Raw genomic sequence first — 14,818 nt, forward strand, 5'->3', positions numbered from 1 at the left:
TGCATCTGGTCTGAACAGATGTCATGATGACTCTTTCCTCTTTCCTGAAATAAGCACTTCTGCTACTAACTTTACTGTAACCTGAGTAAACTCATCTAAAGGAAGAAGAGTATTCTGGTGAGGTGTGACATGAATGTAGTGGATCATTACAGTACATACTCACGTGAGTGGGTCTCTGCTTCTATGCATAACCTTCTGTTGTTTACTTGTTGCATGTGGGAATACTTTTCCTGCAATATTGTGTATGTTGAAGAAAACAGCTCTGATGTGTCCACCAGAACTATTATTATCAGGGGGATCTTTTATCTTCTGCCTGCACAAGAAGGGTGAATTAAGCTACAGGATTAATGTAAAATGGTATACATAGCAGCAGAGAATGATGATGCAATATAAATGAAAGACAGGCTTGTTGACAAGACAACTTACTGGCGTGTCAGGGAGAGAACACTTCTTTATGTCACACATTGCTTGGTGTGAACACCCAACCACAAGAACCTGTTTTCAAAAACAGAAGTTGTAACTTATTACACATTGGGAGTTATCGTTCACTACCATTTTCCTTCATGTAGTTTGATGAGAACAAGGGATTTTTGGACCATCTGTAAGTGTCAGCAGCACTGAAGCAGGAAAAGGAAAATGTATACTGCATTTTTCTCAGAAACCTGCTCTTTTAAGTTATCTTATCCGTTTTCCACAGTTTTTTAACTTCATTTTTATGTTATATGTTGTGTTGTGTTTTGTTTCATTCATGTCTAACTCTATGTCTGCAGCTTTCTTGGCCAGGGTCACTTGAAAAAGAGATGTGAATCTCAATTTGACATCTCTGTTTAAAGCTGCAAAATGTAACTTTTTAGGGAACCAACAAAATTCACATAGAGATGTGAGTTATAGATCTGTCATTCTCATTGAAAGCAACTCTAAGAAACGGTAGATCGGTTTTATATGAGCTATTTCTATGCTTCCCATTTTTAAGTTCAGTTTTTGTGTCTTTTTCTTTCGGTTTTGTACACCAGCTTCAAATAGCTGAAAATACAATATTCATGGTTATTTAAAATATATTTAACAGTGGTATAGATGGTACAATGATTCTCTACACTATATACACTATATACACTATATATATGCACTGAGGCTAGGAAACACTATCACCACCGATAAATCTACAATAATAATCGAGAATTTCAACAAGCATTTTGCTACGGCTGGCCATGCTTTCAACCTGGCTACCACTATCCTGGCTACCAGCTCTGCACCCTCCGCTGCAATTTGCCCCCCCCAAAAAAATCTGGACCCATACAAATCATCTGGGCTAGACAATCTGGACCCTTTCTTTCTAAAACTAGCCACCGAAATTGTCGCAACCCCTATTACTAGCCTGTTCAACCTCTCTTTCGTAACGTCTGATATCCCCAGAGATTGGAAAACTGCCGCGGTCATCCCACTCTTCAGAGGGGGTGACACTCTAGATCCAAACTGTTACAGACCTATATCCATCCTGCCCTGCCTTTCAAAAGTTTTTGAAAGCCAAGTTAACAAACAGATCACCGACCATTTTGAATCCCACCGTACCTTCTCTGCTATGCAATCCGGTTTCCGAGCTGGTCATGGGTGCACCTCAGCCACGCTCAAGGTCCTAAACGATATTATAACCGCGATCGATAATAGACAGTACTGTGCAGGCGTCTTCATCGACCTTGCCAAGGCTTTCGACTCTGTCAACCACCGCATTCTTATTGGCAGACTAAATAGCCTTGGTTTCTCAAATGACTGCCTCGCCTGGTTCACCAACTACTTCTCAGATATAGTTTAATGTGTCAAATCGGAGGGCCTGTTGTCTGGACCTATGGCAGTCTCTATGGGGGTGCCACAGGGTTCAATTCTTGGGCCGACTCTTTTCTCTGTGTATATCAATGATGTCGCTCTTGCTCCTGGTGACTCTCAGATCCACCTCTACGCAGACGACACCATTTTGTATACATCTGGCCCTTCATTGGACACTGTGTTAACAAACCTCCAAACGAGTTTCAATGCCATACAACACTCCTTCAGTAGCCTCCAACTGCTCTTAAACACTAGTAAAACTAAATGCATGCTCTTCAATCGAACGCTGCTGGCACCTGCCCACCCGACTAGAATCACTACTCTCGACGGGTCTGACCTAGAGTATGTGGACAACTACAAATACCTAGGTGTCTGGTTAGACTGTAAACTCTCCTTCCAGACTCACATTAAGCATCTCCAATCCAAAGTTAAATCTAGAATCGGCTTCCTATTTCGCAACAAAGCCTCCTTCACTCATGCTGCCAAACATGCCCTCGTAAAACTGACTATCCTACCGATCCTTGACTTCGGCGATGTCATTTACAAAATAGCCTCCAACACTCTACTCAGCAAATTGGATGTAGTCTATCACAGTGCCATCCGTTTTGTCACCAAAGCCCCATATACTACCCACCACTGTGGCCTGTACGCTCTTGTTGGCTGGTCCTCACTACATATTCGTCGCCAAACCCACTGGCTCCAGGCCATCTATAAATCACTGCTAGGCAAATCCCCGCCTTATCTTAGCTCATTGGTCACCATAGCAACACCCACCCGTAGTATGCGCTCCAGCAGGTATATCTCACTGGTCATCCCCAAAGCCAACACCTCCTTTGGCCGCCATTCCTTCCAGTTCTCTGCTGCCAATGACTGGAACGAATTACAAAAATCTCTGAAGCTGGAGACTCTTATCTCCCTCACTAACTTTAAGCATCAGTTGTCAGAGCACCTTACCGATCACTGCACCTGTACACAGCCCATCTGAAATTAGCCCACCCAACTACCTCATCCCCATATTGTTATTTATTTTGCTCATTTGCACCCCAGTATCTCTATTTGCATATCATCTCTTGCACATCTATCATTCCAGTGTTAATACTAATTGTAATTATTTTGCACAATAGCCTATTTATTACCTTACCTCCATAACTTGCTACATTTGCACACACTGTATATATATTTTCTGTTGTATTTTTGACTTTATGTTTTGTTTTACCCCATATATAACTCTGTGTTGTTGTTTTTATCGCACTGCTTTGCTTTATCTTGGCCAGGTCGCAGTTGTAAATGAGAACTTGTTCTCAACTGGCTTACCTGGTTAAATAAAGGTGAAATAAAAAATGCTTGTTTTGGCACAAACTGAAATTAGACTAACCATTAGAATTTTAGCGTCCAGGAAATGACGGTGCAATTTCTGCATAGTGCATCTTTAAATAAAGGATTTTTAAAAAGCTGATAGCTGTAACGGCAATACATTAGCAATATAAGTGTATGAAACTCACTTACCAAAGTTGACTATTCCTTGAACTAAATGGATGACAAATGCTCTAGATGTATTTTAGAAATGATATGATCTCCACCTATCTATCATAAGTCCTCTCCTCTACAATATGAATACACTTTGAACTACAGTTTGTGATGTTAGTTTGACCTCCGCTCAGTGACCACACTCTATCTTAAGACATGCAGTGGTCAGCTGACACACCTTTCATTTATAGCTTCCAGACAACAACCGAAAGGTCAATAATTAGACTCACAGTATAAGCACATGTTTTAACCTAAATGCCCATAATGTTACTCTTCCTACAACATCAGTGTCTTCCTAGTTATGTTTCCTTATGACTACTTTAAGTATTTTTTTTCTTATTTTTTTTCTGGGGGATGGATCAGCTTAATATTGCAGATAGATTGTATCTTCTATCAATGTAATTGTCTGCATCACTTCCAATCCCCCATGTTTTTATATATATACTCCCCTTTATTACTTTTCAACCCCGCCATCCTTTCCCTACTTGGAGTAAATTAGTGAACATCAATGCCCAGGCCTCTACTTCCGGTCTATACTTATTATCTACACTTTATGGACACAGTTAATTTTACAATAATTCTATTATATATATGTATATATATTTTACTCCTGAACTTCTTCTACTCTCAACCGCTCCGATCATTTTCATGATGTCCATCCGGTTTGCTTCTATATGCCATATCTTTCTAACTGTGCTCTTTCCCAAAAGCTCCCAACATACAACCTATATACTTATTATGGACACAGTATGCTTACATTATTAGCTATCTTTTTTATTATTTGTTGTTATTTGTTATTAGTCCCATCCTTCAACTCTATTCAATACCTCCCATCTATCTCTTAACACCATCCATATAGGATTTCTATTTGCCATATATATTTCAACCGTACTGTGATGTTTTACAAAAGTTCTGAACCTTTCTATTCTCATTGCTTCTACAGATTGTGAATTAAAAATAAACATTTTTGCTAAAAGTATTATACCTTTTTTAAACATTCTGTCAAAAAATAAAGGTTTTTTTGTCAATTAGTATATTTGAATTTAACCACAATGTTTGTTGCATTATTTGTTCTGTCGTTTCTGGAGGATTAAATTGAAATTGCAACCAACTTTCTATGGCTTGTTTTTAAGTATTTGTTTGTATGATGTCACTTTAGTTTTATGCAAAGTAAGTACACTGTATGTTCAATCATTTTATATAGTAAAACCTGCAAAAGAGTGAATGTAAAACCAGGGAAAAAACGCACTACCCTCACCAGTGCCCCCCAAAAACCACACAACCCTTCCCTATTTTTGACCACCCCCCACTAAACCTACATGGATGCTAGTAGCAATGGACCAAAATATCACACACAGAGCAGTATATACATAACAGTGGGCTAGCACGCTAAGCTAGGCCATGGGCTAGTAGTAGCAGAGAGTATACACAAGGAAGGCTAGCATGCTAGGCTAGCAGACCAGAGGCTGTGGGTAGTAGAACATATTATAAACAATTGGGCCTATCACGCTAGGATAGTAGGCCAGGGTTAGTAGGCCTCAGGCTTTAGGCCAGAGCTGTGTAAACCCCATGTGCAGTACAGGTAGCCGCTAGTGGGGCTAAGGGTTAGAGGTAGCATGCTAGAATGCTAATATGTAAACTAGCAGACATTTTGGATGTGGCTAGCAAGTGACAGGGGCATGATGATGTCATAGGCTGGCCATTTTGGGTGAGGGTGAACAATGACTGGCTGGCAGCCATCTTGATCCAGAGTTACTAATGGGGAGAGATTTTACCTCATGGTCTGAATAGCTAAGACACACATAAATGATGCCATGATGTCCAGATAAACAGGAGTAAGTAAAATGGCCAGTACTCAGGCATGAATTACTACCATATATACAGTGAAATAAGTATGTATAAGCATCTACTAACATAGTAATAAGAACCTATGACATTTACAGATTAACTATACATCAACTGAACTCTGAGGTACTGTAACGCATGAAAAATAAATTGCACCTTTATAATAAAGCATTGCATGCATATCATGGCATTCTCGTAGAGGCAAAGAGAAGGAGAGGAAAATCCTTTACAGAAGTTGTACACATGGGGAAGGTTTTTAGTAGCCTAGGGTAATTCTACTTCATTTTACATGACTGGAGACTGGCAGAATATTTTTGAATACCGCACAAATGATCGAAACAGGCTGCTTTGACACTGAGAATCTGAGATCAATGAAAACGACCTTGTCTTGAATCCATTAATAGCCTAGGACTAGGTGTGTGGAGACACGCATTGTGCAATATGAGCGGGGCCGGACTACCGCATTTCAAGTCCCATTTCCTCTGAGAAAATGTAGCAGTTTTAAGCAAGTTTCCTGCTGTTCTACACATTTTGCTATCATATGCTAACAATGTTCGCTCAATAGGCCTATTTGGAAGTTGATAACATATGTTGGTAGCCTACAGCAGACTGACTAGAGTCTTCTCTCTTTTCAGCCATCTCATGAGCCATCTCATGGGGCACACACTGGTTTAATCAACGTTGTTTCAACCAAGGTGGAATATACATTGAATTGACGTCTGTGTCTAGTGGGTTGCTTTCCAACCTGTGTTTTTCCCACGATTGTATTTAAAAAAATTGCGAAAGGTCTGTTTTGTCTGCATGCTGTTCACTGACAGATTTGCTGTGCGTTCCTGACTATAGGCTATGCCTAGTTGTTATGCTACACACACTATATAGATGGGCTATTTTTATTAAAGAAGCTATTGATCCTTTGTGGCTAAATTATAGCCCTACACATGGTGTACTAGGCTCTTCTGAATGATTTCATTGATTTCTGAACAGACAGCAGTAATTCTATAACTTTGGTAATTTATTTTAATTGATCAGGGGTGTCTGGGGTGCTGCAGCATCTCCAGCAACCTTCCCACGGCTATGATTCTATAAGGAAATAAATAATGAAGTGCGGCTGCACATAGGCTATCAGCCAACCAGAGCGAATATTGATGATGATGTAGCATAAATCAAATGTGTTAATCAAATCTTATGCTGCTGTGGCAGTACTGTTGATATTTAAACAGTAGCTCGCTACACACACTTGACCGGTTGCATCTCAAACCATGCATGTTTGGATACTGGGCATGCGCAATCTCCATACCCTGCAGGGCAGACTGGGATAATGGCACAACCGAGTGCACGTGAGCTTCATACCGGGCAGACCAACGGACGGGGTAGGGGCAGTAGCGGTGTGTGGTTAAAATCACTGGGGAAAACTAAATATGATGTGGCTGTTGATGGTTATAATTTCTGTCTGTGTGTGTGTGTGTATGTGTGTGCGCGCGCTTGTTCTTACAAGTAGAAAAATATGTTGACTCACCCTACTTGTAGAGAAACACCAAGGCCATCCTCCTCTCTTTCATGTTGAGGAAACGTTCTATAACTCTGTCATACAGTACACGTTCTTATGTTTTGTTGTCCTAGGTCACCTGGCTAAAAGGCTTGCTCGCTAGCCTAACTTCCATTCATGGGCAACGTTAGCTAGTTAACATTAGCCTTCTAAATCTAGCTACGTACTGAACTTCCATCCTCTCAGACCAGGGGCACAACATTGTATGAATAAATGGTTGGATCAGAATCGCCGTTATAATCTTTTGTAGTTGTATTCATTATGGATCCCCATTAGCTGTTGCCAAGGCAGCAGCTACTCTTCCTTGGGTCCAGCAAAATTAAGGCAGTTATACATTTTAAAAACATTACAATACATTTAGAACAGATTTCACAACAAGTGTGTGCCCTCAGGCCTCTCTCTACTCTACTACCACATATCTATAACACAAAATCCATGTGTACGTGTGTATAGTGCGTATGTTATCGTGTGTTTGTATGCATGTGTCTATGTTTGTGTTGCTTCACAGTCCCTGCTGTTCCATAAGGTGTATTTTTATCTGTTGTTTTTAATCTAATTTTACTGCTGTCATGAGTTACTTGATGTGGAATAGAGTTCCATGTAGTCATGGCTCTATGTAGTACTGTATGAAAAGTGTATGCACTAACTGTAAGTCGCTCTGGATAAGAGCGTCTGTTAAATTACTAAAATGTAAAATGTACAAATGTACTGTGCGCCTCCCATAGTCTGTTCTTGACTTGGGGACTGTGAATCCCTCTTTCTGGCACCTGACCACACGACCACTATGACCTGCTACCACTATGACCTGCCTTGTTGATAGTGCTGTTAAGAATGCAGAGCAGAGCTTTATTATAGACAGACTTCTCCCCATCCTAGCTACTGTTGTATCAATATGTTTTGACCATGACAGTTTACAATCCAGGGGTTACTCCAAGCAATTTATTCTCCTCAACTTGCTCAATTTCCACATTATTCATTACAAGATTTAGTTTAGGTATAGGGTTTAGTAAAGGATTTGTCCCAAATACAAAGCTTTTAGTTTTTGAAATATTTTGTTGGAGAGGCTTCCATTAAAGAACACCCTCTGTGTTCTGTTAGACAGGAAACTCTTTATCCACAATATAGCAGGGGGTGTAAAGCCAGAACACATACAGTTTTTCCAGCAACAGACTATGATCGATAATGTCAAAGGCCACACTAAAGTCTAACAAAACAGCCCCCACAATCTTTTTATAATCAATTTCTCTCAGCCAATCATCAGTCATTTGTGTAAGTGCTGTGCTTGTTGAATGTCCTTCCATATAAGCGTGCTGAAAGTCTGTTGTCAATTTGTTGAAAGTGAAATAGCATTTTATCTGATCAAACACAATTTTTCCCAAACGTTTACTAAGGGTTGGTAACAGGCTGATTTGTTGGCTATTTGAGCCATTTAAGGGGGCTTTACTATTCTTAGGTAGGGAAATAACTTTTGCTTCCCTCCAGTCCTGAGGGCACACACTTTCTAGTAGGCTTAAATTGAAGATATGGCAAATAGGGAGTGGCAATATCGTCCGCTATTATCCTCAGTATTTTTCCATCCAAGTTGTCAGACCACGGTGGCTTGTCATTGTTGATCGACAATAACACATTTTTCACCTCTTCCACACTTACTTTACGGAATTCAAAATTACAATGCTTGTCTTTCATAATTTGGTCAGATATACTTGGATGTGAAGTGTCAGCGTTTGTTGCTGGCATGTCATGCCTAAGTTAATCATTGGCCAGTACGCAGAATGAAGTAAATCCCTATCTCCATCCATGGCTAATTTAGGATAGTGCCAACAAAAGGGCACTTGGTAAGTGGGAGGACAAAGGGGCAGGTGCTTGGGCACAGGTAGGACCCATATCTGTGCACATGCCAATCTCTCTGCAACACTAAGCTCAACTAAAGAAACAGGCAGGAAAGGGGCCTGTTACCCCACCAGATAGGGCCTGTGATTGGCTGACCCCTGTCAGTTGAGTTGCTCAGCAGAGTTGCCCCTAGCAACGGAATTGTCACGGTTTCAGCCGAGGCTGCTCCTCCTCCTTGTTCGGGCAGGCTTCGGCGGTCGTCGTCCCCAGAGTACTAGCTACCACCGTTTCATGTTTGTTTGGTTTTGTCTGTTTGTACACCTGTCCCTTGTTAGTGTTTGATTTTGTTTCCTATTTAGTTATCGTGTGTTGGGTCAGGTGTTATGTGTAATTGTTATGTCAGCTGTTGCTGTTGATGGGTTTTCTCTCTCGTGTTGTTTGTGTCGAGAGTCCGCACTGCGTGCGCCTTTTCTTGTTTTTACGCACTGTTGTGTGTGTGCGTAATTTGTTCATGCCTCCCGGTTGGGTTGGCTATTCACCTGTTTGGAGTTACTATTTTGGATTACTAAAGTCTGTTGACGAACACCCTTGTTCCTGCGCTTGATTCCCTGCACCACATCCACACTCAGCGTTCTGACAGAATCACACATCAACCCATGGAATCAGCAGGAGCAACCGCGCCAACGGACATTATGGAGGACCGTCTTCGTGGGCAGGAGGACAGGATCAACCAGATCGGTCACGCCCTGGATCGGGTGATGAACACTCTCCACCGATGGGAAAGCAGCGGGTACCCACGCCCCCACCTACCGGACCATCCCCATCGGTCAGTCCTCCTGTCCCCCTTCCGGAACCCAGCGGGATTCGGCTCTCGCTCCCGAGGGCGTACGACGGCTCCGCTGCCGGGTGTCAAGGGTTCCTGCTGCAAGTGGAGCTCTACCTCGCCACCGTACACCCGGCGCCCTCGGAACACGAGAGCGTCTCCGCCCTCATCTCCTGTCTCACCGGCAAGGCGTTGGAGTGGGCCAACGCCGAATGGAGGAGAATAGACGCCGCTACTATTACCTATGCGGAGTTCTCCCGCCGCTTCCGTGCCGTGTTTGACCATCCACCAGAAGGGAAGGCGGCGGGGGAGCGTCTGTTCTACCTCCGACAGGGGATGAGGAGCGCACAGGATTTTGCTTTGGAGTTCCGGACTCTAGCGGCAGATGCAGGGTGGAATGAGCGGGCCCTCATAGACCACTTCCGCTGCAGCCTCCGGGAGGACGTCCAGAGAGAGTTGGCGTGCAGGGATACCACGTTGTCGTTTGACCAACTGGTCGACATGGCCATTCGGCTGGACACCCTGCTCGCCACCCGTGGGACGTCCCCGGGTGGGGGTTGCCCATTCCACCTTCCGGCACCTCCGAGCCGAGCCCTATGGAGCTCGGAGGTGCTGGCGCTAGAGAACGGAGGAGTAGGAACCCGAGGGCGGCCGTTCCCTGCACCAACTGTGGCCGTGGAGGGCACACCGCGGCTAGGTGTTGGGGAAGGTCCCCCGGTGGAGGTGAAGGCAGGCCACGCATTGGGGAGTCCTCCCAGGTGAGTAGGCACCCTACTTACCCAGAGCTTTCTGTCGTTCACATAACCTTGCCTGTTTGTTTTCCACAGGTTGCACCTCGTTCCCAGCATAAGGCGCTAGTAGATTCAGGCGCAGCTGGGAATTTTGTAGATCGCCAGTTCTGTGTAGAGTTAGGGATTCCTCTCCTTCCCGTTGATAAGCCTTTCCCTGTACATGCCCTAGATAGCCGTCCGTTAGGATCTGGGTTAATTAGGGAGGTCACAGCGCCCTTTAGGATGAAGACGCAGGGGGGTCATGAGGAGACGATTCAGCTCTATCTGATTGACTCTCCTGCGTATCCGGTGGTGCTGGGACTTCCCTGGTTGATTACCCATGATCCTACTATTTCGTAGCGAGAGAAAGCTCTTAAAGGGTGGTCTGTTCAGTGTGAGGGGCTATGTCTGGGTGTTTCCATAGGGGCGACCTCGGTGGAGAGTCCAAATCAAATGCCCGCACTGCATATTCCCCCAGTATGAGGATTTGACACTGGTGTTTAGTAAGACAAGGGCGGCGCAGCTGCCGCCTCATAGACAGGGGGATTGTGCGATAGATCTCCAGTTAGGAGCAGCACTCCCGCGGAGCCATGTGTATCCCTTGTCTCAAGAGGAGAGGAAGGCGATGGAAACTTACATCGCCGAGTCTCTGAGACAGGGATACATACGGGCCTCCACTTCACCCGCTTCCTCAAGCTTCTTTTTTGTGAAGAAAAAAGATGGAGGTTTGCGCCCGTGTATTGATTATCGTGGTCTCAATCAGATTACGGTGAAGTACAGTTATCCACTTCCTCTGATTGCGACTATGACGGAGTCATTACACGGTGCTCAGTTCTTCACAAAATTGGATCTCAGGAGCGCATATAACTTGGTGCGCATTAGAGAAGGCGATGAATGGAAGACAGCATTTAGCACGACCTCCGGTCATTACGAGTATCTCGTCATGCCATATGGGTTAATGAATGCTCCCTCAGTCTTCCAATCCTTTGTAGATGAGATTTTCCGGGACATGCAGGGGCAGGGAGTAGTCGTGTACATAGACGATATTCTGGTGTACAGTTCTACCCGAGCTGAGCATGTAGCCCTGGTGCGCCGAGTGTTGAGGAGACTGTTGGAGCATGACCTATATGTCAAGGCAGAGAAATGTCTGTTCTTTCAGAAGTCGGTCTCCTTTTTGGGTTATCAGTTGTCTGCGTCAGGGGTGAAGATGGAGGTTGACCGGGTGTCAGCTGTGCGTAATTGGCAAACCCCAACCACTGTGAAAGAGGTGCAACAGTTCTTGGGTTTTGCGAATTATTACCAGAGGTTTATCCGGGGTTTTGGACAGGTGGCAGCTCCCATAACGTCTCTGTTGAAGGGGGGTCCGGTGCGCTTGCGGTGGTCAGCTGAGGCGGACAGGGCTTTTGGGAGACTGAAGGACGTGTTTACCTCGGCGCCGGTGTTGGCGCATCCGGATCCCGCTTTACCATTCCAGGTAGAGGTAGACGCGTCCGAGGCCGGTATTGGGGCCGTCCTCTCACAACGGTCTGGCACACCACCTAAGCTCCGCCCCTGTGCCTTTTATTCTAAGAAGCTCAGTCCGGCGGAGCGGAATTATGACGTAGGGGACAGGGAGCTGTTAGCCGTGGTACAGGCCCTAAAGGTGTGGAGGCATTGGCTTGAGGGGGCTCAACACCCTTTCCTCATTTTGACGGACCACCGTAACCTGGAGTACATCCGGGCAGCTAGGAGACTGAATCCTCGCCAGGCCCGCTGGACTATGTTTCTAGCCCGGTTTGTGTTTAAAATCACTTACATCCCTGGGTCCCAGAACAGGAAGGCAGATGCCCTGTCTCGGCGGTATGACACGGAGGAGAGGTCCGTTGAGCCCACTCCCATACTACCAAAGTCTTGTCTGGTGGCACCGGTGGTATGGGAGGTCGATGCAGAGATCGAGCGGGCGTTACGCACCGACCCAAGTCCTCCACAGTGTCCAGTGGGTCGGACGTACGTTCCGCTCGAGGTACGCGATCGCCTCATTTATTGGGCTCATACGTCCCCCTCCTCTGGACATCCAGGTATCGGCCGGACAGTTCACTGCCTTAGCACTAAGTACTGGTGGCCAACGTTAGCCAGGGATGTGAGGGTTTATGTCTCCTCCTGTTCGGTGTGTGCACAGTGTAAGGCGCCCAGACATTTGCCCAGGGGTAAGCTACAACCCCTGCCCGTTCCACAACGACCCTGGTCCCACCTCTCGGTGGACTTTGTTACAGACCTTCCCCCTCACAGGGGAATACTACCATCCTGGTCGTTGTGGATCGGTTCTCGAAGGCCTGTCGTCTCCTTCCCATGCCGGGTCTCCCTACTGCCCTACAGACCGCTGAGGCTCTGTTTACCCAAGTCTTCCGGCATTACGGGGTACCCGAGGATATAGTGTCTGATCGAGGCCCCCAGTTCACCTCCAGAGTGTGGAGAGCCTTTCTGGAACGGTTGGGGGTTTCGGTGAGCCTTACCTCGGGTTACCACCCGGAGAGTAATGGGCAGGTTGAACGTGTCAACCAGGATGTGGGTAGGTTTCTGAGGTCTTATTGCCAGGGCCGGCCGGAGGAGTGGGCGAGATACGTTCCGTGGGCCGAGATGGCGCAGAACTCTCTCCGCCACTCCTCCACCCAACTAACCCCTTTCCAGTGTGTGTTAGGGTACCAGCCGGTTCTGGCACCTTGGCACCTTGGCACGAGAGCCAGATCGAGGCCCCTGCGGTGGATGAGTGGGTGGGGCGCTCGGAGGAGACATGGAACGCTGCCCACGTCCATCTGCAGCGGGCCATCCGTCGGCATAAGACGAGCGCCGATCTCCACCACAGTGAGGGGCCTGTATACGCACCTGGAGATCGAGTCTGGCTCTCGACCAGAAACCTGCCCCTCCGCCTGCCCAGCCGGAAGCTGGGTCGGCGGTTTGTGGGGCCATTCAAAGTCCTGAGGAGGTTGAACGAGGTGTGTTACAGGTTAGAACTGCCTATTGATTAGAGGAATATTATCCCCTCGTTCCATGTGTCTCTCCTCAGGCCGGTGGTAGCTGGTCCACTCCAGGACTATGAGATAGAGGAGACTCCTCCGCCCCGTTGGACATCGAGGGGCTCCGGCGTACACTGTGAGGTCCATCCTTGATTCGAGACGCCGGATGGGGGTCTCAAATATCTCGTAGAGTGGGAGGGGTACGGCCCGGAGGAGCGGTGCTGGGTGCCGAGGAGGGACATATTAGACCTGTCCCTGCTGACCGAGTTCCATCGGGGTCATCCTACGCGCCCTGCTCCGCGTCGTCCTGGTCGTCCCCGAGGCCGGGATCGGCGCACGGCTGGAGCCGCGCGTCAAGGGGGGTACTGTCACGGTTTCGGCCGAGGCTGCTCCTCCTCCTTGTTCGGGCATGCTTCGGCGGTCGTCGTCCCCGGAGTACTAGCTACCACCGTTCGATGTTTCATGTTTGTTTGGTTTTGTCTGTTTGTACACCTGTCCCTTGTTAGTGTTTGATTTTGTTTCCTATTTAGTTATCGTGTGTTGGGTCAGGTGTTATGTGTAATTGTTATGTCAGCTGTTGCTGTTGATGGGTTTTCTCTCTCGTGTTGTTTGTGTCGAGAGTCCGCACTGCGTGCGCCTTTTCTTGTTTTTACGCACTGTTGTGTGTGTGCGTAATTTGTTCATGCCTCCCGGTTGGGTTGGCTATTCACCTGTTTGGAGTTACTATTTTGGATTACTAAAGTCTGTTGACGAACACCCTTGTTCCTGCGCTTGATTCCCTGCACCACATCCACACTCAGCGTTCTGACAGGAATGTTCCAGGAGCAAGGGTGTGAAAGTTGGGGGGCAGAGTAGCTGTAAACAATGGAAATTCCATCCCCCCCATTACCTCTGCTCTATGCTAGTGGAAAGTGTCTCATAGCTAGTGTCTTTGAATGGAGGCTAAGAGAGGGGATTTTCTACAGTAACTGACTAATAAATGTCAATTGGTATTCACAGAACATTTTCAACGATAACCATTTTTTTTGCGATTTCCTTTTTGGATCCTACCATAGCTGAGCTCATGTTCAATACAATAGATTTCATTATAATCTTTGTAATATAATGTCTTACCTTGTGCTGCTGCTTTGGCCACCAGCACTAAAATTACCAAGGGGATCATTTATTTTCTGCCTGCACAAGAAGAGTGAATTAAGCTACAGGATTAAGCTGTAAGTCGCTCTGGATAAGAGCGTCTGCTAAATGACGTAAATGTAAATGTAATGTAAAAATGTATACATTGCATTTTATGATGCACTATAAATGAAAGACAGGCTTGTTGACAAGACAACTTACTGGCGTGTCAGGAAGAGAACACTTCTTTATGTCACACGTTGCTTGGTGTGAACACCCAACCACAAGTACCTGTTTGCAAAAACAGAAGTTGTAACTTATTACACATTGTGAGTTTTCGTTCACTACCTTTTCCTTCATGTAGTTTGATGAGAACAAGGGATTTTTGGACCATCTGTAAGTGTCAGCAGCACTGAAGCAGGAAGAGGAATAGTAATACTGTAATATCTAATATCTGTAATTTTTACATTTACATTTACATTTTAGTCATTTAGCAGACGCTCTTATCCAGAGCGACTTACAGTTAGTGAATACATATATTTTTTTTTAT

At 45.7% G+C, this 14,818-nt stretch overlaps 1 protein-coding gene across 1 annotated transcript in view; it reads right to left on the bottom strand.

Moving 5' to 3' along the window:
- LOC121542144 (calcium/calmodulin-dependent protein kinase type II subunit alpha-like) overlaps positions 1–3,632 on the bottom strand; it is a 7,711-nt gene extending 4,079 nt beyond the window's left edge. Inside the window, exons 1-3 of the mRNA XM_045214125.1 lie at positions 3,328–3,632; positions 427–495; positions 164–313 (exon numbers count right to left, since the gene is read on the bottom strand). Coding sequence (XP_045070060.1) covers positions 164–215 — 52 coding nt within the window. The 5' untranslated portion in view covers positions 216–313; positions 427–495; positions 3,328–3,632. The remainder of the gene's footprint in view (positions 1–163; positions 314–426; positions 496–3,327) is intronic.
- Positions 3,633–14,818: the final 11,186 nt, after the last annotated feature.

Source organism: Coregonus clupeaformis, unplaced genomic scaffold (genome assembly GCF_020615455.1).
Source record: "Coregonus clupeaformis isolate EN_2021a unplaced genomic scaffold, ASM2061545v1 scaf0199, whole genome shotgun sequence".
Taxonomy (NCBI): Eukaryota; Metazoa; Chordata; class Actinopteri; order Salmoniformes; family Salmonidae; genus Coregonus; species Coregonus clupeaformis.